General features: G+C 38.0%; 1 protein-coding gene across 2 annotated transcripts in view; it reads right to left on the bottom strand.

The window, feature by feature from the left end:
- The window catches only part of LOC131223473 (delta-1-pyrroline-5-carboxylate dehydrogenase 12A1, mitochondrial), a 91,581-nt gene that overhangs the window by 8,128 nt on the left and 59,326 nt on the right, over positions 1 to 24,127 (bottom strand). For both annotated transcript variants that reach the window (XM_058218901.1, XM_058218902.1), the window contains 6 exons: positions 16,893 to 17,006; positions 12,846 to 12,977; positions 12,642 to 12,731; positions 10,975 to 11,064; positions 2,947 to 3,156; positions 2,272 to 2,382 (listed from right to left, as the gene is read on the bottom strand). In XM_058218901.1, the coding sequence (XP_058074884.1) occupies positions 2,272 to 2,382; positions 2,947 to 3,156; positions 10,975 to 11,064; positions 12,642 to 12,731; positions 12,846 to 12,977; positions 16,893 to 17,006 (747 nt within the window). The remainder of the gene's footprint in view (positions 1 to 2,271; positions 2,383 to 2,946; positions 3,157 to 10,974; positions 11,065 to 12,641; positions 12,732 to 12,845; positions 12,978 to 16,892; positions 17,007 to 24,127) is intronic.

The following is a 24,127-nucleotide window of genomic DNA, read 5'->3' as shown; positions in this document are numbered from 1 at the left end:
CTCTCATCTCCTCCTTCCATAGAACCTTCTCTCATGGCCATGATGGCAGACCTCTCAGCTACCACACCTCAAAAGGACTCACGAATCCCCAACAAATCCCCCAATTACTAACCCTAACAACATCTCAACCATCTCTCTTCTCCAATTCTAAAGAACCCTTTTCTCTCCTTGTCTCCTTTTGAGAAGACGCTTGGTTCACCACCTCCTGCCGTACTTTGCCTTTTACACTAATAGCTTCCTACCTCTGAACCAGCAACCATTCTGAGTAGCAATTGCAATACTTGCCTCCTCTACCTTCTCTAAATGCACAAGAGCAAAACCCCTAAGGGGGTGTTTGGCGCATGGTATTGGGAAGGATTAGGTGGGATGGGATTAAAAAAAACGTAATCATTACATGTGGCAGGGATTGTCCCTTGTTATCATGGGATAAGCTTAATACCATGCTATTTTTGTAATACGGTGGTACATTGAATGGATATACTCACCATCATTTGAAACTATTGAGAATAACACATACGTGTTATATTCAAACTGTTCATTTGTTTTGTAACCTCATTTTATGGCAATGGCCTAAAAATGAGGCAGATCCAAAACTTGTGTGGCCCCAAAGAAGTTTTCAACGGTAGGTATTCAATCCTGGCTGCTTTCTATGGTGGGGTCCACTTGAGCTTTTGATCTACCTGATTTTTTGGCCCATGCTCTACAATGATCTCGAAAAATGGGTGGATGGTGTGGATATAGCCCACACGTCATGGTGGGACCTACACAACTTGCTAACATTGAGTGGAATTGGCACGGGACCCAATGCAATTTCTTGTAATCTAATTCCAAGCTTTTCCATTCTTCCCAAACATTGAGTGGAATTGGCATGGGACCAAATGCAATTCCATCCCACCTAATCCCATCTAATACCATGCGCCAAACACCCCCTAATTATCGTCGACCTGTTATCCAAGGGCTCCTTCACAACTGATACAGAGGGTTGGGAACTAATCCAAATAACAGGTTTTTCATTAAGCACACTAGAGACGGACTGGGGGTCCCCTTATTTTGGGCTATCTCCAGTAGCAACCTCGGTGGTCCGAAGTCACGCCTTCTCAAATCTTCCAAAAACCTCGAAAAACTGCACTTCTGACCACTCCTTCAGGAAGTTCTTGACATATAAGGTTGGGAGCTCTTTAAAGCATGTTGCATTCTTCTGGCAGAGTCTGCAGCCACCAATTTCCCTTCTCAACTTACTTGAACCCATGTTCAGTTCACATCAACGTCCCCCTCTCCTTCATCAATACCAAGTCCCTTAGCCTTGATGTCCACATCTCATCAACACCACTCCACTCACGCCATCTCCAATGTTGTCTTCTTTTTGGCCGTTGCCACCATTATCGTCATTGACATCAATCACACTTGAAAATTATATCGAAAGTTGTCTGAGAGAGAGAGAGAGAGAGAGAGGCCAGCAGCCTGGAAGAATCAATGAAGAAACTGTTGAACCTTGTATCATATCGCCAATTAGCAAAGGCATCCACAACTTTGTATCCCTCTCGAAATATATGAACAAAACATAAAGACATCCAAGCACCACTCCTAATTCCGACAACCAGTACCAAGTGTTTCAGACCTAAATAGTGCTGTCATTTACTATACCCACTGGAACTTGAGAGTTACTCTGCACTGCTAAGTTATATCCTCAGTGTCAGCCCTGACTACTTTATAGTATGACATGAAGGGTTTTCCTTTCCATTCTTTCTGAGGATAGGGTATTTAGATAGGAATGATTGAAGAAACAGGATTTGTGAAGTTGATGCAAATAGCTAGGACAAGGTATGATGATGATGATGATTTAATGCTTGACCAGAAAATTTGTGATTTGGAGGTTCCTCTATTCAACGCTGGTCCCCAGATTTCCGTGACCTTTTGGCCTGGTCAAGAAAATGATTTTAATCAATGACAAAGAGGAACTCCCAAGTCACCGTACCTTGGCCATCATCATCAAGTGCAAGATAGTTATTGTACATCGACTACCTTTAACTCAAGCTTTATATTGACAAATTCTTCTCTTACAAGTTTATCATAATTATTTTGTTTTAGCTTCTCCTAGTGATTGATATTATGGTGAAAAAGTAAGGTAGTTTTACAATTGCAAGAAAATCAACAAGATGGCTATAAACAGTGCAATTACATTAAAATAAGTTCGATTAACGAATCTATGAAACACTATCAAATCCATTGACATTAACTTTAGTTTGATACGCTGGTTATTGCAACTCTTGCCTGCAGAAATAAGATATCATTTGAAACCACCGCAGAGGTCAAATGCGCGTGCATCCTCTCACAAGCATCCAACACCATTTCAAGCTGATCCTGTTTATATTCAGTAACAATCTGAAACCAAACAACAGCACACTTTAGTGACAGAAACAGTGGTTAGTGAAAGATGCTGCAACACAAGGAAATCCTCATAAGACCTTTATGTTTCAAAAGTTTTCCATTGAAGTTTAGACTGACAACCTCTCTCAGTTTCCATAAGACCTGTTGTTCTCTCAAATGACTAGGCTGGCCTGCGCCAGGATGAAGTATGTCCAGGTCCAGTCCATGATCTAAGGACCAGAGTCCAGGCTCAGCCGGGCCCACCAATCAAATACTCAGACACCAATGTTAAATAAGTCTGGCTTACTGGTCTGTGCCTATAAGCAGATGCAAGCATCGGTTTTATAGACCTAAAATTTAGAATTAGGTCCAACCCATGGAGCTCAGGCCAAATGCAGCAGCCCCAAGGAAACCTAAACTCTGGTTGGGGAGCCCAGCCTAGCCCACCTGCAACTTTATTCATAAATTCATAATCATATTTTTAATTTTAGAATCAAAATTTGATAATATGGCATATCTTTCTCATTTCTGCATCAAGTAATCAAAATTTGATAACCTTCCTCCAAATAAACTTCTTACCTGGAATGGTCCAAAGATCTCTTTTGTAACAAGATTGAAGTTGTTGTCCTTTAGCATTTCATCCAATGGAATAAAAACAGCAGTCGGCTTCATAGCCCCATATATCTTCGGAATAGAATGGTTTTGTAAAGCTTCACCTCCAAAGAGTAGCTTTGATCCTGGAATTTCAAGCAAACTATACATATGTTCTAGCATGCTAGCAGTTGTAACCTGCAAAAAGAAAATAAATAAATACATAAATAAATTTGGGGTCACATTTAGAGATATTTGATGAGGATATGAACTACCTAATGTTGATGGATTGGGCTGATGTACTTGTTGAAGAGTTTCAGGATGGATTAGTGCATGGAAAGGGGGCGCAAATATCTTTCATAATGGGCCAAATCCATGGACCCATCAATGGACCGCGCGCTATGGCACCTGTTGTACACTTTTGGGTCCACAAAAAGATCTTTTGGTGACATTTCCCTTTACTTCCAAATTTTGGTTTATTTTTGGACGAATTTTAGTTTATTTTTGCTTTGCTTATGTCTCACTTCAGTTGATAGAAGAATTTTAGTCATTTTCCTTTGAATAAAGAGTATAGGTTGAGATTATAACTTCCAGATCATAGTTTATGCTTGATGTAAGGCCCATATTAGTACTAGGGCTTCTCTTTTATTTCCCTTCATATAAAAACTCAATAAATAAAAAATGTCCAGTAGCTTTTGGGACATTTTTATCTTTTCTAAAAGCCGTGGTCTAGGGTTTATGCAATTGCATATTTTCACACATGGGGCTTATAATCTAGGCCATCAAAATTGGTGAGTGCTTCAATTATTCGCTAGTTATTGCATTGTTTTTCCTTTCTTTTCAAGCAGAAGAATCTCTCTCCTTTTCTTCTTTTTTTTTTTTTTAGGTGTGTTTAGGCATGATTTGATCCTAGCGTTTGATATAATTGTGTGCAGTTAATGATTCTTATTCGTTAGCTACACCATATTTGGTATCAAAGCCTCCACTTCTGCCATTGTTTCATTCTTTTGTAGGCTTCTTATCATACAATGATGCCGCATAGAGGTAGAGGCCGTATTGCATGAAGATTGGACGAGGAAGACGCAGATCCAGTAGAAAAGAGATTTTCCATATTAAAGAGGTAGATGCAGACCATCTCCCAACAACTCATTATGCTATTAGCGAGGAATGAACCACCAACTCAGGAAAACGATGACAATGAGTCAAGTGGGGACTGTGGGAGTCACACTAACTCGTTCCATCGTGAAGCTCCATTTTATTGAGCTGTGACAAGCGGGAAGGAGGGATTAGATGACCGAAGTAGAGAGTTAGTGAAGGTAGAAGTCCCTGAATATCATGGTAGTATGTGTGGGGGTGATTTTCTGAATTGGATTGATGTTGTGGAGAGGATCTTTGATTACAAATGTGGATGAAGCCAAAAAAAAAAAAAAAGGTGAAATAATCGGCATGAAGTTGAAAGGTAGAGCTTCAGCGTGGTGGGAACATGTTAGGGCCACCCGAGAAAGGTGCAGAAAGTCCAAAGTGAAAACATGGAAGAAGATGAAGTCTCTCATAAAGAAGGCCTCTTTACCTATTGACTACATACGGTCTCTTTTTCGACGATTGCAACATATACGACGAGGGGACAAGACAGTAGAGGAGTACGCAGAAGAGTTCCATCATTTGTTGGCCTAGAATAATAAGTAAGCCGCCTTGGTTGAAAAGAGAAGCAAAGCTAGGTATGGTCACACGGAAGCTTCTAATCGATCCATTGGTATTCCAAGTAGCAGTAGTAAGCCTATAGAGGATTCGAGTGCAGAAGCATGCAAGTAAGCCGCCTTGGTTGAAAAGAGAAGCAAAGCTAGGTATGGTCAAGCCGAAGCTTCTAATCGATCCATTGGTATTCCAAGTAGCAGTAGTAAGCCTATAGAGGATTCGAGTCTAACAAAAAATGTCACTTCAACATCCAGGTCACGAGTTTTGAATGATGAAGCAATAGCATGAATGAATCAGAATAATAGTCGGTACTACAAATGCAACAAAATTGGGCATATTCTTCTGAATGTAGGAATTGACCAGGCAATTTGGCCAGTAGCTTCAAAGCAGACGTGGAGGAATAATCAGTTGATGATCAAGGTGAGACCACAGAGGGAACGCATGGCGCGATTTATGATACCAACAATAGAGATGGCAAAATTTATGGTAATGGTCCAGAAACGTTGTAGATTCCAAAAGCTCTTCTTGCACCCAAATTGCTTAAGGAAGAGGATTGGTTACCAACAAATATCTTCTATGCGAGCTACACAAAATGGCACATGTTGTAGGGTGATTGTCGATAGTGGTAGCTGTGAAAATGTCGTCTCTGAAGAGTTAATAGAAAAGCTCCAGATGAAGACCTAGAGGCATCTAATACCATATAAAATTACTTGGTTTAAGCAAGGTAGTGAGGTAAAAGTTTCTAATCATTGTTTGGTTACTTTCACGATTGGTAAAACTTATCATGACGATGTATGGTGCGACATAGTCCAAGGGATGAACGTGTGCCACATATTATTGGATTGACAGACCATTCATGATGGTTGAGAAAATATATACACCTTCACGAAAAATAATCAGAAAATAGTATTAAAACCTATAAGAGAGAGGATCCGGGCAAAACCCGCAACCACGGGGGCTGTCAGCTTTCTGTCCCATGCAAGGTTTGCAGCGGAGAGAAAATGTTGGAAGGTGGTTTTCGAAAAGGGAGATCTAGTGTGGGTCTACATGCAAAAAGAAAGGTTTACGGCAGGAACTTACAACAAGTTAAAGCAAAAAAAATATTAGCTCATGTAAGATTTGAAACGGATTAACGACAACGCCTATCACATTGAGCTACCACCTGAAGTAAACACTTCCAATATGTTCGATGTTGCTAATCTTACACCATATAAAGCATCGGACAATGGATCAGACTCAACATCGAGTCCTTCCCAACCTGGGGAGGACAACAAGAATATAGACTACCTAATGTTGATGGATCAGATTGATGTACTTGACGAAGAGTTTTAGAATGGATTATAGCATGAAAAGGGGCCCAAATATCTTTTATAATGAGACAAATCTGTAGACCCATCAATGGACCACACATTGTTGCACCCGCGATACACTTTTGGGTCCACAAAAGAGTCTTTTGGTGGCATTTCCCTATAGTTTCAATTTTTGATTTATTTTTAACGAAATTTAGTTTGTTTTTTGCCTTTGCTTATGTCTCACTTAAGTTACTCATTTTTCTTTGAACAAAGAATGTAGGGTTGACATTATAACATACAGGCCATAGTTAATACTTAATATAAGGCCTAGATTAGTGCTAGGGCTTCTCTTTAGTTTCCTATCATATAAGAACCAGCAACTTCTATGACATTTTTATCTTTTCTTTAGGCCCTGGGCTGCATGTTTTCAGACGTGGGGCGTAACATCTAGGCCATTAAAACTAGTGAGAGCTTCGATTATCCGTTGGTTATTGCATTGTTATTCCTTTCTTTTCAAGTGGAAGAATCTTTATGTTTTGGATTGAGTGTGTTAGGACATGATTTGGTCCTAGGGTTTGATATAACTAAGTTGGTTAATGATTCTCATTCCTTATCTACGCCAAAAGTTAGTGACGTTAAAAAATAAAGTAAACTAGCTTCAAGAAATAAGAGAAACATGCATTGAGAGCAAGGTGTGCAAAATCAGTTATGTTTTGGCCGTAACGGCTGATTCATGCCAATAATGACTAAGGCCATTAGCGATACAGGTCTGAAGCGAGGTGAGGGAAAAAAAGGGGTCGTAACGACCATTATGGCCCCCGTATCGGCCGTTACAAGCTATAACAGTCATTATGGACCCGTTACGATGAAGCAAAAAAAAAAAAAAAAAAGTAAAACAAAAAAAGGGACTTACCTATCTTCTTTTTCTTCTACTTTACTCTACTTCTTCTTCTTCCTCATCCTCTACGGTGGCAGTTCTCGACCCCTATTGACCCCTATCATTACCACTCTCTCTCTCTCTCTCTCTCTCTCTCTCTCTCTCCCTTCTTTAAGAGAAACGACATCGTGGCTATTTCACCACCACATCTTAATTTCTTTTAGTCTAGATGTGTATGGGCTCCGTGCACTTGTGGGGCCCACCTTAATGTATGTGTTGTACATCCATGCCGTCCATCGAACTTTCCAACTCAATTTAGGGCATGGTCCTTGGCATGAAGCAAATCCATATCTCAAGTGGACCACATAGTAGGGATTGAATTTCCACCAATTAAACTTCTTGGGGCCACAAAGCTTTGGATCAAGCTGCTATTTGTGTTCTCTCTTTCATCCAACTCTGTGTGACCTTATCAACAGGTTGGATGGCAAATAAACATTACGTTGGACCCTAGAAATTTTTAATGGTGGGCGTTAAGTGACCACTTTTTCCTGTGGTGTGGTCCACCTAAGATTTGCATCTGCTTCATTTTTTGGACCATGACCTAAACTGAGTTGGCAAAACACATGGACGACATGGATATACAACACATACATTGAGGTGGGCCCCATGGTTAGGGCCTCGCCCAGCACGCGAATTGCCTACTAACTTTGCCAGTAGCCAATTGCTACTGGACAGTGGTGCTTTATGGGCCCTACCATGATGTATGCATTTTATCCACGCTGTCCATCCATTTTGCCAAATCATTTTATGGCATGAACAGAAAAATGAGGCAAATCCATATCTTAGGTGGATCACACCACAGGAAACGATGGTGATTGAACGGCCACCATTAAAAACTTCTTTATTACCACAAAATTTTTGGATCAAGCTGATAATTGTGTTTTCCCTTCATCTAGGTCGATATGACGTAATCAACAGGTTGGATGGAAAACGTTACAATGAACCCTAGGAGGTTTTTAATGGTGGGCATTCGATCATCACCGTTTCCTGTCATATGGTCCACCTAAGATTTGAATTTGCCTCATAGATAAAACGTATACATCATGGTGGGGGGCCACAAAGCACCTCCAGTAGCATTTCAACCATGCCTTGAAATTTTTGGGCTCATGAGAAAACATATCGACGGCATGGATACAACACATACATGGCTCATCAGAAAACATATCGACAGCATGGATACAACACATACATTGAGTTGGGCCCAAGTTTAGGGTCTCATCACTAGCGGTCTACTTGAGATTTGGATTTGCCTCATTTTTGGACCATGCCCTAAAAGGAGTTGGAAAAATGGATGGATTAGCATGGATATATGACACATTCATCAAGGTGGGTCCCACACATGTGGCCCTTAAAAAATCTAAAGGATGCACATATTAACTCAAAAGTAACCAATTAAATTATGGGACCGTTGTTGCTAAGTCACGAGCCCAAAATCAAATTGTTTGAATGATTTTAACCGGTAATTTGCAGACACTTGTTTTTTGAAATAGGACCATTTGATAATTTTCTTCTTCACTATCCAATATATGTCCACCGATCCATTAGTGGGATAAGTGCCAATAGATAGTATGAATTTGAGGCTGATTTAGGGCATCGAGTAGTCCGCCAAATCAGCCCCAAATCGGCAACACTATTCACACGAATTTAATTTCAAAATTTTCTTATTTATTGGGGTAAATGATATCAAATTATTAGATATAGAACTTACATGATAGTATACAAAAGTTTCTAGGGTCCGTATGTTGAAATGAAATGACGCGAGTAGCGAGGTATGTAATAGACTAATACTGTAAATAATAGTAAAACATGTAAATGTGAGATGTTTTGGTATTACATTCATTCTAATAAATTTATCATTAATATTATATAGTTAAAATTAAATAAAAAAGGTTCATAGTCAATCTCGGGTTGTTAGGTTCATAAATACATCAGACAGCCCGATACAACATTCTCACCAAAGAGTGGACCGTTATACTACCAAAATCATGTTCAAAACTAAAAAAGAATGCATGTTTGGAATATTCACATTTTTCTGAATTTTCTAGATTTTTTTTTCCGAGAGAGAGAGAGAGAGAGAGCAATATGAGGACATATCGACCGTTATGTCTCCCATATTGGTGGTTATGCCGATACTTCGTATCGCCAACGATGGTAACTATCAATGTTGTTGAATCACATATGCAATGCACAATCGCATATTCAAGCACCTTTTTTTTTCGAAAAATTAAAAAAAATAAAAATAAAAATATATAAGAAACTAAGGGGAACTTTCTTAAGTTAATAGATAAATAATTTTACATATTTAAAATACATTTGAGAGAAATAAAATGAATTCAACAATATAGTTAACAAGTAAGAAGTAACAACAAAATCAATAAGTTATTTATTTATTATTGTAGAAAATCAACAAGCTATCTTCCTTGAAACTTGGAAGTTCTTGAATCTTGATCTTCCAACTTCCAAGAGAGAAGGAATATAGGAGAGAGAGAGAGAGAGAGAGAGAGAGAGAGAGAGATTAAAACCACTTGGAAGTAGGAAAGGTAAGAGAGAGTGAGAGACCACTTGGAATTAAGAAATGTAAGAGAAGAAAGTAAGAGAGTTTTGGGGTGAGAATATTGCAAATGGAGGTTTGGAAGCCTTTTTACAGGCAAAATTGTGTGTGTGGTTTTTTTTTTTTTTTTTACAAAAAATTAAAATAATTAATGTGCCATGGCCAATATGCGATCATAGATCACATATTTTCACATATGCCACATATGTGATCGCATATGCGATCTGCATATGGATATGCACACATGCGATCGCACATGACAACACTGGTAACTGTAAAACCACCGTTATCAATACAGAATACCTTGATTAAGAGTTTTAGACTACAGTGACATCATTGTATCCACCAGAACAGCCTCTTGAATCAATTGTCAACATCGAAATTATAAACTATAGAAGATAGTAGTTAGCAATTATATGTTGAATATCCGTTGGAAAGTTTCTTCATTTGCATGTGGGATTCCATAGTGCTCTGAAATATACATTGGTTACATGCTTCCAGATTCGCATCCGATTTTGTATGGATTAGATTTTCTAATAAAAAATAACCCCTTAAAATTTTGTTTATGAGAAAATACTTGGTTATATGTTATAAATAATAATAATAATAATACCAGCGGCAACAACAACAGCAAGAGCGATAGCGATAACAATAACAACAGCAACAACAACAATCTCAGCCTTTATCCCAACCAAATGAGATCTGCTACATGAATCCTATTCCACCATTCTGCTCTATCAAGGACCATATCCTTAGCCAAACCATAGGTCATCAAGTTTTTTCTTACTACCTCCACCCATGTCCTTTTGGGCCTTCTCCTTCTCCTTTTAGAGCCTTCAACTTGAACAAACTCCTCCTAATCAGAGAAATTATAGTCACCTTTGAACATGGCCAAAGCATCTATTATATGTTATAATGGACAAATATAAACGAAACATTATATAGTAGTCACATCCTTGAATATTCTACACAAGAAGATAGATTAGAAAAGTGGAGAAGATGTTGATTATTATGGGATCCAAGATTCAAGGAATAAAGTTTTTCTTTTATCGAGGACACTATTGTCTTGTTACTGTGAGTATTGTATCAAGTAATTCTTGCACCATGTGAAGTACTACGACTACTTGCACTAGACTCGTCCATTATAAATCTATAAATAAAAGCAACCTTAGAGGGTGCCACGTGATTTTTCCACATCCTCCTTTTTCTTCTTTTCACATTGGACCTACTATTGTAAGTACGATCATACAAAAGCACTAGCTATTGACATGATTTCCATTAATAAGTCCTAGTATTCTTGCCCCATAGGACCCACAGAAATTTTGTAACTTGGGAATATTCAAACATATTGCAAGATTGATGATCTTGAACACTTCAAAATTCATGTAAGCTATTATAAACGTTCACGACCAGCAGGTCCAAAATTCTAATAGGTTAAAGTTATGTGAAACATTGACAATTTGTAGGCATCTCTCAAATATGGCATTAAAATGTGTAAAGAACAAGATAACGAGGGATAGCTTTCAAAGTAGCACACTTACAGTAAGAACAGGACCAATAGTTAAATCTTCTAGTTTCCTTCTCTCAGAAAGGGATTTCATTTTGGGAAGGAGCTCACTTGATTTCCAGTTCTGCATAAAATCAATTTTTTTTAGAGATAACAACATTTTATTTTAAAAAAAAAAAAAAAAACAAGCCAAGAACGCAAAAGAATACACACTAACTACAAACAAAAAAGAGAGGATTTACAGATTTGACTTCTTTAACAAAAGAAGCCCATCCCACTATATTCCACTTAATTTCCCTAATGACCTCTTGGACAGAAGAACTATTATGAAAAGCCCTCCTGTTACAATGACCCTAATTGATCCAGAAAATCCCCAAAATGAGCATTCTCCACAGCACTTTGCCTACTTATCCAACTCCCCCTTAATGCCAGGCCCACATCAGCTCCCCAACCAATCCAGGCATCACCCAATCAAAATGGAACAATCCCCCCCCCCCCCCCCAAAAAAAAAAAAAAGAAGCTCCCAAACCTTACAAACAAAGGAGCAATGCTCCCAGAAAATCATGAAGAATTTATACAAGAAGAAAGAGAACATGGAAACAAAGAAGGCATGTGCACCAGAACGCAAGACTTATAGAAATTCCCCATGAATTCCAGTTTGATAAAATTCATCTGAAGACAAAAAGAGTCAAAGAAAAGCATGCATAGACGTTATTTATAAGGTTTTCATAGATACAAAACTTTTCTTCTACTTGATCTCTTTAATGTGACAATCTTGTTTTTATCTCTCCTGATGTGTAAGGAAATTTGAAACATAACTTTAAGCTTGGGGATGTCAAAGGTACCTGGATCTGCAGGTACCCGAGGGAACGGACCAGATTTAAATGGGTCCAGGTTCAATTTTCGGGCCTGTTAAAAATCGGGTCTGGTTTGGGTCGACCACTTTAAACCCGTTAAAAATCGGATCTGGTTGGATACCTAATTACCTGATAACTAATTAATTTAGTACTACATAACTTAGCAATTACTATTAGTCTTCTCCCCCACAAGGGGGTGTCTTCAATCAGGGCTCAACTCCTCTCTATGGTTTCCAATTGCCAAGAACTCCAATTGCTCACCTTTCCAAAAAAAAAAAAAAGAATGCAATTGCTCCTCTTATAAAGTAACTAGAGAAAGCATATGTCCATTGTTATAGCTCTCTCTTTTGGAATTCTCTCAGGAAGTTTGGTTGCTTGTTTGAGGCTTTCTCAGGATTTCAGTTTCTTATTTGCTTGATCTCTGTTCAGCATTTACGTCTTTTATCTTGAGGTTTTATAGTTTCTACAGAGATTGACTGAGAAATCAATGTTTATTTTTGTTCTTTCATGGTTTCAGAGAAATAGACAGCCAAGGTCCATGTCAAATTTATCTCTCCCCTTCAGAAAAACGGATGGAAACAATCTACCAATAAAAAAAAATTTAAGAGCCCCCACTCTGGCCTGAACCCAACCCAACAGGATCCTAAGAGCTAACAGGTACTCACACCTGATTGGACGAGTTTAGTACCTTAAGTCGAATGTGATACCAGAAACATGCACGCACGCACCGTGCATGCGTGTGTGTGTTTGAAATTGGAAAAGGCATGTGTAAGCTAATGTATTATGCAAGCTTGACTATAAGCTTGAAGCATCTACCATACAAACATCAAAAGATAGAACTAACCTCATGCATAAATAGAATAGATTGTGCAGAGCACTTCTGACCACTACAGGCATATGCATCTTGGTCACAAACCCATGCAACATAATCAACCTGTCATTCAAAAACAAAAATCAAAGATCAATTTCATTCAATGAATGATATGAGAGCCTGAGAATTTAAAATGGCTACCACATGGTGCTAATTTGTAGACTGCTTGAGAGAAACCTGTTGAACATCAGGACCAAGGATTTTCCAATCAAAACCTGCATCTTCCAATTTAACACGCCCTTTCAGGTCAACGGCCAACTTCTCTGCCACGCGTGAGCTTCCAGTAAAAAGTGTCATTCGTGGGTTTGCCTGTAGGGATTATTCAAAAGAGCAACAAGTAGAAGTCTCATCATATATTATGGTTAAGTCTTACAAAATAAACAAACATTTGCATAAAGTACGTAAGTGGGACAAGACTTAAAATACAGAAAGAATATTTTCATAGACAGATTAGATTCCTTTCAACTATGTTTCGTTCCTAACATTGTATCAACAAGGATTGCCAATCTTTCTCCTCGCTATTGGGCATCGTTGGTGCAAGTTCACCTCAGATTTTCTTTGGTTCTTTTTCTAATAAAATATTTTTACCTTTTAAAAAAACAAAGATTGCTAATCATGGTATGGAAACTCGATGAAAATGATTCTTCTGTGAATTCATGCAATGTGGTCATTAATACATAGAGTTAGGAAAAACCTGATCCTACCTCAAACCCTCCCTTTTACTCTTGGGGACTTAGTTAAAATGTCTTCCCTAATGGAATATGATCGGGAAATCAAGTTTAGGCATGATATAGTTATTCACTTGTCAAGATTTTTTTGAGAGAGAATTCATTTGTCAAGACGGTCTTCCATAAGTAGAAAACAAGAGTAAACCCTAGGGAGAGAGAGAGAGAGAGAGAGAGAGAGAGAGAGAGAGCAGTGTTTTACATATCGACAATATTGGCCGATATATCCCACGATATCTCTTGTATCTCACCTGTGCATACGAAACGCACAAGTAGTGCTGATGCATCCCACATGTTTGATTCAGTGAGCATTTTCAATTTACTATCCTTTTTTGTTGAAATTATATTAAATCAATTTCAAATGGTTACAAATCCATTGGTTATGCATGTTTTTCATGAAAATCATGGAGTTGAGAGGGTTGATTTCGATATCCATTGGTTCTTCATGTTCTTTATGTTTTTTTTCAAACTTTTCCTTCAACCAGCTGTCAATTGAGACTAATTTTGAAGTATTTTGGAATATTTGATTAAATGATCATCACATACACTCTAATATTGAAATTTGAGTGTAGGTGGTCAAATTTGGGAAATTTCCAAAATTTCCCCAATTTCTCCCAAATTGCTTACAATGTTGCACTCCAAACATGAAATCAAGCATATATGAGGGCTGATCTACTGATTTGTCAAGTCCTTGTCAGTTTTCAGAAAATACAAATCATTTTCTAATTAAAAATTAATAAATTATTATTAAAATATTTTGTTTTTTGTTGTTTTTAATTTCACTTCAACCAGCTGTCAATCAAGACCAATTTCGAAGTATTTAAGAGTGTTTGATGAAATGATCATCGCATACACTCTAAATGTTATGCATTCAATTTGAATATAGTTGCATTAGTTCAGTCAAGCAACACATAGCTTATTACCCTATGGCCTATGCAAAGGAAACCTATTATGCGCACTTCTTTTTTGAGATGATATGATTTAAAAGAGTGTATTAAGGTATTTTTTTAACAATCCCTTAAGTTTTATTGAAAAATTCAACCATTTTCCCAATGTTTCCCCATGTTTCCCAAAAAGTGTGATAAATTACCCAATACAAACGATATATCCCGTGCGATAACTGATATGTATCTGTATCCCAAGGATGCGATACATAACACGATACCGATATTTCGAACACTAGTCATATCAACACCACAGAAAATGGATGCAATTCTCAACTACACCCTTCATGGTGTTGAGAATCCTGAGAACCCATGTCGCTCTTCTTCATGGTTCATTAGCCCGTCTTCTGATCATGATCTGCAGGCACACCAGCAAAAGCAGATGCCTTAACTCAAAAGAAGAGGTAGAGAATCTCTCTACCCTTCTGGTCAAAAAACAGTAGTTCAATACATGGCCTTATAATATGGACCCCAATAAATGGCAATGAACAGAATAACCACCTTTGCCCTACAGTGGTGATCTAGCCACCAAATGTATGGCAGCACAACACAGCAGGTAATAATATGAATTCAATTTGATAGAATTGCCTCTCATAGTTTTGACATCAGAAAAGGGGGAGGCATTTTTTACCTGCAACTAACAGAAAATTACATGTGGCTAGTAATAATAAGACATCAAACTACACAACATGACAAACATGAATAAAACATAAACGTAAAACTGGTGACACAAAATGGTAACAAATAAGAACAAATGCAAGTTGTTGTCACCTTCAAAATGCAATCGGAAGACAAGAACGAAACATGCATTACACAAACATATCAAACCATCTGAATGCTCATCAACATCTATTGGCATCTAAGCCTTATCCCCAACTAATTGGGGTCAGCAAACTATTCAAATCCACCCAAAATAGATTGAGTAGATTACAAACAAATTCCATCAACCAGTATTCAATGTATCAGCAAGACAACAGATAATATAGGCTGATACTATTGGTATCGCAATTCGCACCTCAGCAATACGAAATGTAGGAGTTATAACACGCTTCACAAAAGAGTCGCATGCATCATTAAATTGGCCAATATTTTGAAAATTTTAAAATACTATGAGATATCAATTGTTGCCCTTTGTTATCAATGCATTGTATCACCGATGCATGCGATATCGACTCACCAGTGATAATAAGGGCAGAAATAAAAGATCAAGAAAAATTTTCAAAAAAAAAAAAAAACCAAAATTTTCAAAAAATAAAATAAAATTGGGAGGATCTCTTCCTAGCTGTTTTAACAACTCCACTTGAATTCATGGTGTGCCATAACGACTGCTGAAGCCATAATATAATGGTAACAGTGGCAACCGTTACGTGTTACGGGGTTGTATCAGCCGTAATGGTCGATAAAGAAAAAATGACTTGTAACGGCAATTACGGGGCTGATATGGGTTTTCTTCAAAAAAATAAAAATAAATGAAGGCTGTACCATAATGGTAATGATGGTGGCTGCTACGGCCACTATCGCCATTATGGAATATCTTACTTGAGCTTTTACAAATCAATACATGAATTTGGGGAAGAAATAGCAACTCAACGGCAGAAACTAGTCGGGACTCGAAGGTTAGGAAAACTTGTGAAACATCGTTTTCTTTCTACCTATTAGCAATTAGCACAGGTTCTAATAGAAATCCATGTTGCTGATTTTCACGCATTAACATGGATTTGAGAGGGGGGGAAGAGAAGATTTTGAAGGTGAAAATGGAGGAAAAAAAGTTTATTATTATTATTTTTTGGAAGGATGACAATTTATTAATAAAGCAGCGAAGCCAAAAGAATGAAAAAGAAAGCAACAGGATGCAGTCTCCAAAAAGTCCACTATCTATGACCCAAAAAGCCTACTAACTATGAGCCTCTCCACATTGAAGGAGGCCGCGGCCCAAAGGAAAACATAAGATTTAGGCATAAGAAAGATCCCCTTTGAACAAGCGCTCATGTTCGAAAAGCATCTATTGTTTTGTATTATAATTGAGTGACATGAACTCATTTTGGATATGAATGCATTGCTTCTATTCAACAGCACATTTAGACCCTCATACAACGTAAACCTATTATGTATAGTTTCTCATTTGTAATAACATGAATCCTAACTATGTAATCACGTGTCATTTAACATCTCTTGAAGTTTCATTATAAAATTCTATCGTTTTCCTAATGTTTCCCCCAAACAACAATATATTCCCCAGTATCTATGATATTATCGACGAAATTGATACATGTCTCTGTATCTCAAGGTTGCCAATACATCTAACAATAGCAATACATAAAACCTTGATATCACTTTATTGAATTAAATGGAAACAAAAAATAAATAAATAAAAATTCCAAGATCATAGAAATCATCATAATAATCTCATAATGAATACATGAGAGTTCTTACAATAAATTCATCTATATTAGAAATCATAAAATACATAAGCTCCAAAAAATGTATTGTTTTCCATAAGGGGGTATTTTTAGAAAAGAAATAGATAAAAAAGAAAAAGAAAAAGAAAAGCCAACCTCCAACAAGAGTTTATTCATCGTCAGTCCATCAGTGTTAATGAAGTCAACATCCTCCATGGGTAACCCACAATCGTGAAGCAACCGAAGCATTTGCTCCATCACGATGCTTACCTATTTCAGAATTTGTGTTAATTGATAATAACATTTTTAAAAAAGATATAGAGGAAGACAACTGAAATAACAGGTGGTCCAAGAATATAATATTTTCTGATAACCTAATAACTGGCAATGTTTAAAGGTAGCTCATCTTCATTTACTTCATCACATAGAGCTAAAGCATGTAAGATACTAAACAGTTAACATGGAAGGGTACCTACAAAAAAAAAAATTTTGATGGAAGAACTCACGCTCATACAGATAATTATGAACCTATGCATAGTACGAATTAAATCTAGGTCAGGTCAATGTAACTTGGCCAAGTCAACTTGGTATTTAGAGAAAGTTATTGGAATCCAATGAGACTAAAAAATTTGGTAGAAATCTACAGGACTTAGAGGAGTAAGTCTGAAATGGCATGAAGTCCTTGCTGTTCCATTCTTCTTCTAAATTTGGGCATTTTATATTGTAAAGAAAGAGAAATTTTGCATTTTCTGATAACTAAATTTGACGATTCATCTACAGTAGTGTCCCTTTTAACTGATTGAAGCATGGATCAGACTGTTTGTGGATTTTTGAACTTTTAAGGTCACCATCAGGTAACTTTCACATTCTGTCTGTGCATGTGCAGCTGTGATTTGCATGTAAAGCCTAACGGCCTGCTTGGCAGATGCCTGAAAATGTTTAACTTATTTTAGTTAATCATAGTTTTGTATTAGAGATCATGATCTCTAATACATTATATTTTTTGAAAGGCGATCTCTAATACATTATTATGATTAACTAAATGGAACTATGTATTAAAGATCATGATCTCTAATACACAACTATGATTAACTCATTTTTAGGCATTCTACCAAACAGACCCTAAATGATGCCAGCATCAGATTGATGACAAGAGTGATGCTGCGTTCTATAATGTTCAAATTGGAGGAAAATGGTCAACAGTGTTGAGTGAGTAGTTAACTTAGTAGAATTTAGAAGCAAAGCCTCTTCAGATTAGAACAGGAGGATCCTCAGAAGATATGGAGGATACCAATTTACCTCAGCTAGGTAATGCAGATCACAGGGCGCAGCTAGTGAATATTATCCAAAAAAAGAAATGGATTAGAGACGCAATGGGACACGTTGGCAGGGCCATTGGGTTATCTTTTGGCAACTACCCTGAAGATTTTGTAGCCCTTTTTCATTGCATTGAATCTCGTGGCCGACCCCTGACACCTTCTAGATCTCCAAAACGATCTCTTATGAAGACAGTCACCAACAGGGAGCTCCTCAATCTGCAGTCCAGGGCAAATTATTCCAAAGGGGAGTATTCAGGCAACGTTAAAGGAGGACTACGGGGCAGATCGATTTCTTAGAAGAAGACTCTATCGTGGAACGTTAGATGGGTGGGATCCAGCCAAAAGAGAAGGATCATCAAAGATATTTCAGGCCGAAGCAAGGCGGATGTTATTTGCGTCCAGGAGACGAAGGTCCAAAATTTCAATGACAGGTTAATGGTGACGCTATGGAAGGAAAAAGAAGTAAAGTGGGTGGCTTTAGACGCAATCGGTAGCAAAGGGGGTATTGTGGTGGCATGGAAATCTTCAGACTGGACTTTAGAAAATTCTTGGACTGGTTCTTTCTGTGTTTCCATTATCCTCAAAGAAATATGCTCTGATTTCAAATGTCTTATTACATCTGTTTACAGTCCGAATCAAGATGACATTAGAAAGCTTTTTTGGGAGGAATTGGATGCGGCTAGGCTGCTGTTCAATGGTCCGTGGGGCATAGGGGGCGATTTCAATATTACTCGATATGTGGAAGACAAATCCAATGGTAGGAATCTCTCTTCAATCATGCGTTCCTTCTCTATATGGATCGACTCTCAGGAATTGGTGGACCTCCAGCTTATAGGCTCCAAATACACTTGGTCTAATGGCAGGGTTGATCCAATTCTTGCCAGGCTGGATCGTTTCCTTCTCTCGGTGGAGTGGGTTGATGCTTTTCACCTTGTTTCGCAATCCATATTACCAAAGCCTATGTTAGATCACAGCCCATTGCTTCTGGATGCAGATATTCAAAACTAGGGTCATAAACCTTTTAGATTCGAGATCTCTTGGCTAAAGATTGAAGGCTTTAACTAAAAGATTAAAGAGTGGTGGTTAGGATAAGAGGTAGAAGGGTTCACGGGTTTCAAGTTATGTAGGAAATTGAAACTTCTAAAAGAGCACATCAAAGGGTGGAAAGCGGTGGACCTTCGGAAAAGGGCGACAGAAACGTCCAAAATCCTTCACGAGCTACAATTGATAGATCGCAATGCTGAATTTAATTAGATGTCCTCGAACACTCGGGCTAGAAGATTATAGTTAATCCAAATATATACAGCTAGAGTGACGGAAGACGAAATCTCGTGGAGACAAAAATCTAGATCTAAATGGATTAAAGAATGAGACAAAAATACAAAATACTTCCACAGCATTGCTAGTGCCCGTGCCAGAAACAATAGGATTAACAGTCTGATGGTCAATGGGGTTAGAACAGAGGATAAGGACCAAATCTCCGCTGAAACAGTCCGTTACTTCTCCAAACTACTGCACAACGAAGGTTGGATAAGGCCTAAACTTGATCAACTGCAATTCGATCGCATATCTGATGTGGACGCCAGGGCCATCGAAGCTGAGTTCTCTCTTAAAGAAATCAAAAGGGCAGTTGATGCGCTAGGGGGTGAGAAGGCTCCCGGCCTCGACGGTTTTCCGATTATTTTCTTTCAAGTGTTCTGGGAAATGCTAAAAGATGATTTTATGGCGTCCTTCAATGAATTTCACGATCATGGTCATCTATCCAAGGATTTGGGGGCTTCATTCATAGCGCTTATTCCAAAGGTTCCGGGAGCAGATTCATTAAAAGACTTCAGGCCGATTAGTCTCCTTGGCAGCCCCTATAAAATCCTGGCAAAAGTCTTAATGTCCCGGCTGAGAGGAGTGTTGGATAACATTATTTATGACAATCAAAGTGCATTTATCCCGGGTAGGCAAATTATTGATTTGGCTCTCATAGCTTATGAATGTTTGGACTCAAGCCATAGGCCTCCTTTGCAAGCTCAACATTGAGAAAGCGTACAATCACGTAGAGTGGAATTTCCTTCAATATATGCTACATCATATGGGCTTCGAAGCGAAATGGAATGGTTGGATGAAGGTATGCGTTGAATCGGCCCTATTTTTTGTTCTTCTCAATGGATCCCCGAAAGGTATTTTTAGCTCTTCCTGTGGCCTGCGTCAAGGGGATCCACTATCCCCTTTTCTCTTCCTCATTGTCGGCGAAGCCCTTTCCAGGATGCTGAGAAAAGGGCAAGAGAAAGGTATCATTAGCGGCTTCAAGGTCAAAGGCATAACTTCTCAGATAACTCACATCCAATTCGCAGATGACACGTTCCTCTTCTGCGAGGCAGACTTCGATAAAATTAGCAACTTGCGTACTATTATCCGATGCTTCGAGGCAACTTCGGGGCTTAAAGTTAATCTCCAAAAATCGAAGATGCTTGGCGTAAATATGGAGGAAGAAGAATTATGCATGTTCGTGGATTTCTTCGAGTGTTCCACTGGTAGTCTCCCCACTACTTTCGTTGGTCTTCCCCTGTGCATAGGCAAACCCCCCAGGTTTCTATGGGACAAAGTAATAGCCAGATTTGAAAAATATTTAGCTAGATGGAAGTGCAGATATTTGTCATTAGGAGGTCGTCTTACATTAGTGGACAAAGGTTTCCTCAACCTACAAAGCTTTTGTTGTTTGGAAAGACATCCTATCTGTTCAACAGGATGTCTTCAAAGGTATCTATTTCGCTGTCGGAAATGGATTTAAAATCCGTTTTTGGGAAGACATTTGGGTGAGGGAAGTGGCACTGAAAGACAGATTCCAGAACATCTTTCGTCTTGGCACTAAGCGTGACATTCCTATAGCTGAATTTTATCCTTTTAACGGGGAAGATATCGTTTAGAAACCCTTATGTCGCAGAAATCTTCAAGATTGGGAGCTCGAAGAATTCATGGCTCTCCTCCAATGTATCAACAGCTGCAAGATAGACAAGTTGAGTGTGGAATGGATCGCATGGAGACTGGACAGAGCTGTTAAGTTCTCAGCTACTTCTTTATTCACCTCCTTGGACAGCAACAACTCCTCTTCCACTGCTTCATTGACGGCTCAGGTTTGGAAGTATAAAGTCCCCCCTAAGATAGCTGCTTTCGGATGGTTGGTCGGCAAGAAGAAAGTTCGGACTATCGATAATTTGAGGAAAGAAGGCATGATTCTCACAAACGTTTCTCTCTGTTGTATGGATAATGAAGTATCAGTCAATCACTTATTCATTCACTGCCCTTTCTTCACCAACGTTTGGTCAGCAACCTTAAAATCTTTCCATATTTTTTGGGTTTTCCTTGAAGCGACGGATCGGCTTCTCCAAGCTTGGCATGGCCCTACTTTTGGCAAGGAAAAGAAAACAGTGTGGAGAATGGCTCTATTGGCAGTTTCGTGGTCTATATGAGAAGAAAGAAATAGGAGATGCTTTAAGCCTTTAACGACATCTCCAACTCGGCAGACTCCGTTCTCCTTAGAGTTCATCATCATATAGCTGAACGGGCCTCCATTTTCATTAATCTCCAGGGTTGCAATTTGTTTTGTAACTAAGGGGACTCTTCTCGCTATCTCAGCAAGTTTTTTCCCTTTCTCTGCTTTCTTTTTGCTGTTTTTTGCTTTTTGTTTTCTGTTTCTTTGCTTTTCCTTTTCAATAAAGTATCCGTTACCTCTCAAAAAAAAAAAAAAAAACTTAGTAGAATTTAGATCTCGTATGACTGCTCCCAAGCAGTGTTTAAAATATCGACGATATCAGCCGATATATCCCACAATATATCTTGCATCCCACCTGTATGATACGAAATGCACAGGTAGTGCCGATATATCCCACCTATTTGACCCAGTGAGCATTTCCAATTTTTGATTCATGTTTTTGTTGTAAATCATGTTAAACCAGTGTCAAATGGTTACAAATCTATGATTCTTCATGTTTTCCATGAAAACTCATGGATTTGGAACTTTGATTTCGAGAATTGGGGGAGATGGGTCAAGTTGCGGAAAATTGAGAAAAATCAAAATTTCTCAATTTCTCACAAATCAATTGCAATTTTTGTATCCAAACACAAAATTTAAGCATGTATGTAACCTGATCTAGTGATTCTTCTTTTGCTTTTGAATGTATTGGTTGTGTTTCCATACATGTCTTCTTACGTTTATAAATTATATGAATAGACTTTGAATATACTTGCATCAGTTCAGTTGGAAAGCACATATATCAGGACCCATACAAAGGAAACCCCTATTATGTGCACCGTTTTTGTGATGTTTTGATTTCTGAGTGTATTGATGTCTTTTTCAACAATCCTTGAAGTTTCATTGAAAAATTCAACCAATTTCTCAATGTTCTCATGTTTCCCAACAAAAGCGATACATTACACGATACAACCGATATATCCCATGCGATAACTGATATTTATCCGTATCCCAAGGATGCGATACATTATGTGACAACGATATTTAAAACATTGCTCCCAAGATGGGCTGTGACTAATGAGCAATTTTTTGGGTTTCATCATTACTTTTTTCCCAGCATGGAGGTACAATTATGAGATGCAGCATTCTTCTAAGTGTGCTTGCAGTAATTTGGGTTGGTAGAAAACTGCCCAATCATGTAACAAATACCGTTTTGTTCGGAACTCACCTTTCCTTTAATATGGAATGTAGTTAATAAGTCTTAGTTGGTGATTTCTTCATTGACTAAACAGATGACATGATCATTGATAAGCTAATAACTGATTTGTTATTAGTGACTTTCTACATTTTTTTTCATAAAAAGGTGTACTCTTGGAAATTTGTGTGTCAATTCATTCCATTTGCTGCAAAGTTCATAAACTATTATTTGTTTATTCTTAGAGACCTAAAATTGGAGTAATGCAGAAAATAAAGTTACAATTAATGGTTAGCAATGTATCTTATATGCACGCAGTATATACCATGCAATCAATTGTGATAAATATTTCCCTTAATTAACACAGTTTTACATCTTTTCTTCTTCACCTTTTTTCCCATCCCCATGGCTCATATGAGTTGTAGTAAACATTGATTTTTTATGTGTAGTTAAACAGTTAACCTTGGTGTAAACAATTAGTTGGGAAGAACTTGCAATATTTTGCATCTTGGAATGTTTCTGAGCTTCCAAAAATATTATTTAAGGCCCAATTAAGCAGACTTTGATTGGGAGTTGTATAGAACGATTTTCCAATGAATTAAAGATCGAGAAGATCATAAAGAGTCTCTTCATATAAATATGCTATTGTGAAAGAACTACTTGTTGGGCCTATAAGTACTTTACACAGAACTATATCTAGGAACATTGCCATTGAAGTTGACAACATGATACCAATAATTCCGCGAACAAGAATGTTTACTCATTGGCAAAATGAGGTAGACATTGTTTCTGAGATAAGAAGTTCCCACCTTTTGGTTTCTCAAGGTAGATCCCACAACCTAAGAGGGTCATGTGGGACCGTCTAGCTCACAGAGCTAACTAGTTGTTTCCTTTAGGCCCCATGGCTAAATCAATGACAACAATGATGATTGTATCTGACTTTGATCAAGGCACAAGGACCTTTAGGTCTCCATAACACTATGCAGAGGAAGTGCAGCCATCAAAGCAGTGTCATGACCATGGCCAAGCCCCATAGGGCTTGCATCAGGTAGCCAGTATCCTACAACTGTAAGGTGCTCACAACCTTTGGCTTGTGACAAGAACTATTTCAATTCATAATTGAAAGTGCCCTAAATTGATACCGAAGATGAGGAACTGCCCCGACATCATTAGGTTGATTTTAGGGCTTTCTCGTGATTAAGTAATAACATGGAAAATCATCATTAGTCAAATGTGAGAACCTATTGTTATTTCTTCAAGTGATGTTGTTATTGATCATTCATCTGATTCTCAGTCTTTTTCTTTTCTGAATATTGAATTGACCTTAACATCAGTACAAGTACCAACTCCCTCTTTTTTCTTTTGGTCTTCACTCTTGTATCTTTTTCATTATGCTAGCAAATAAATCTTGAAA

This window comes from Magnolia sinica, chromosome 13 (assembly GCF_029962835.1).
Source record: "Magnolia sinica isolate HGM2019 chromosome 13, MsV1, whole genome shotgun sequence".
In the NCBI taxonomy this organism is placed as follows: Eukaryota; Viridiplantae; Streptophyta; class Magnoliopsida; order Magnoliales; family Magnoliaceae; genus Magnolia; species Magnolia sinica.
The sequence above is the reverse complement of the archived record's forward strand: the minus strand, read 5'-3'. Positions and strand labels throughout refer to the sequence as shown.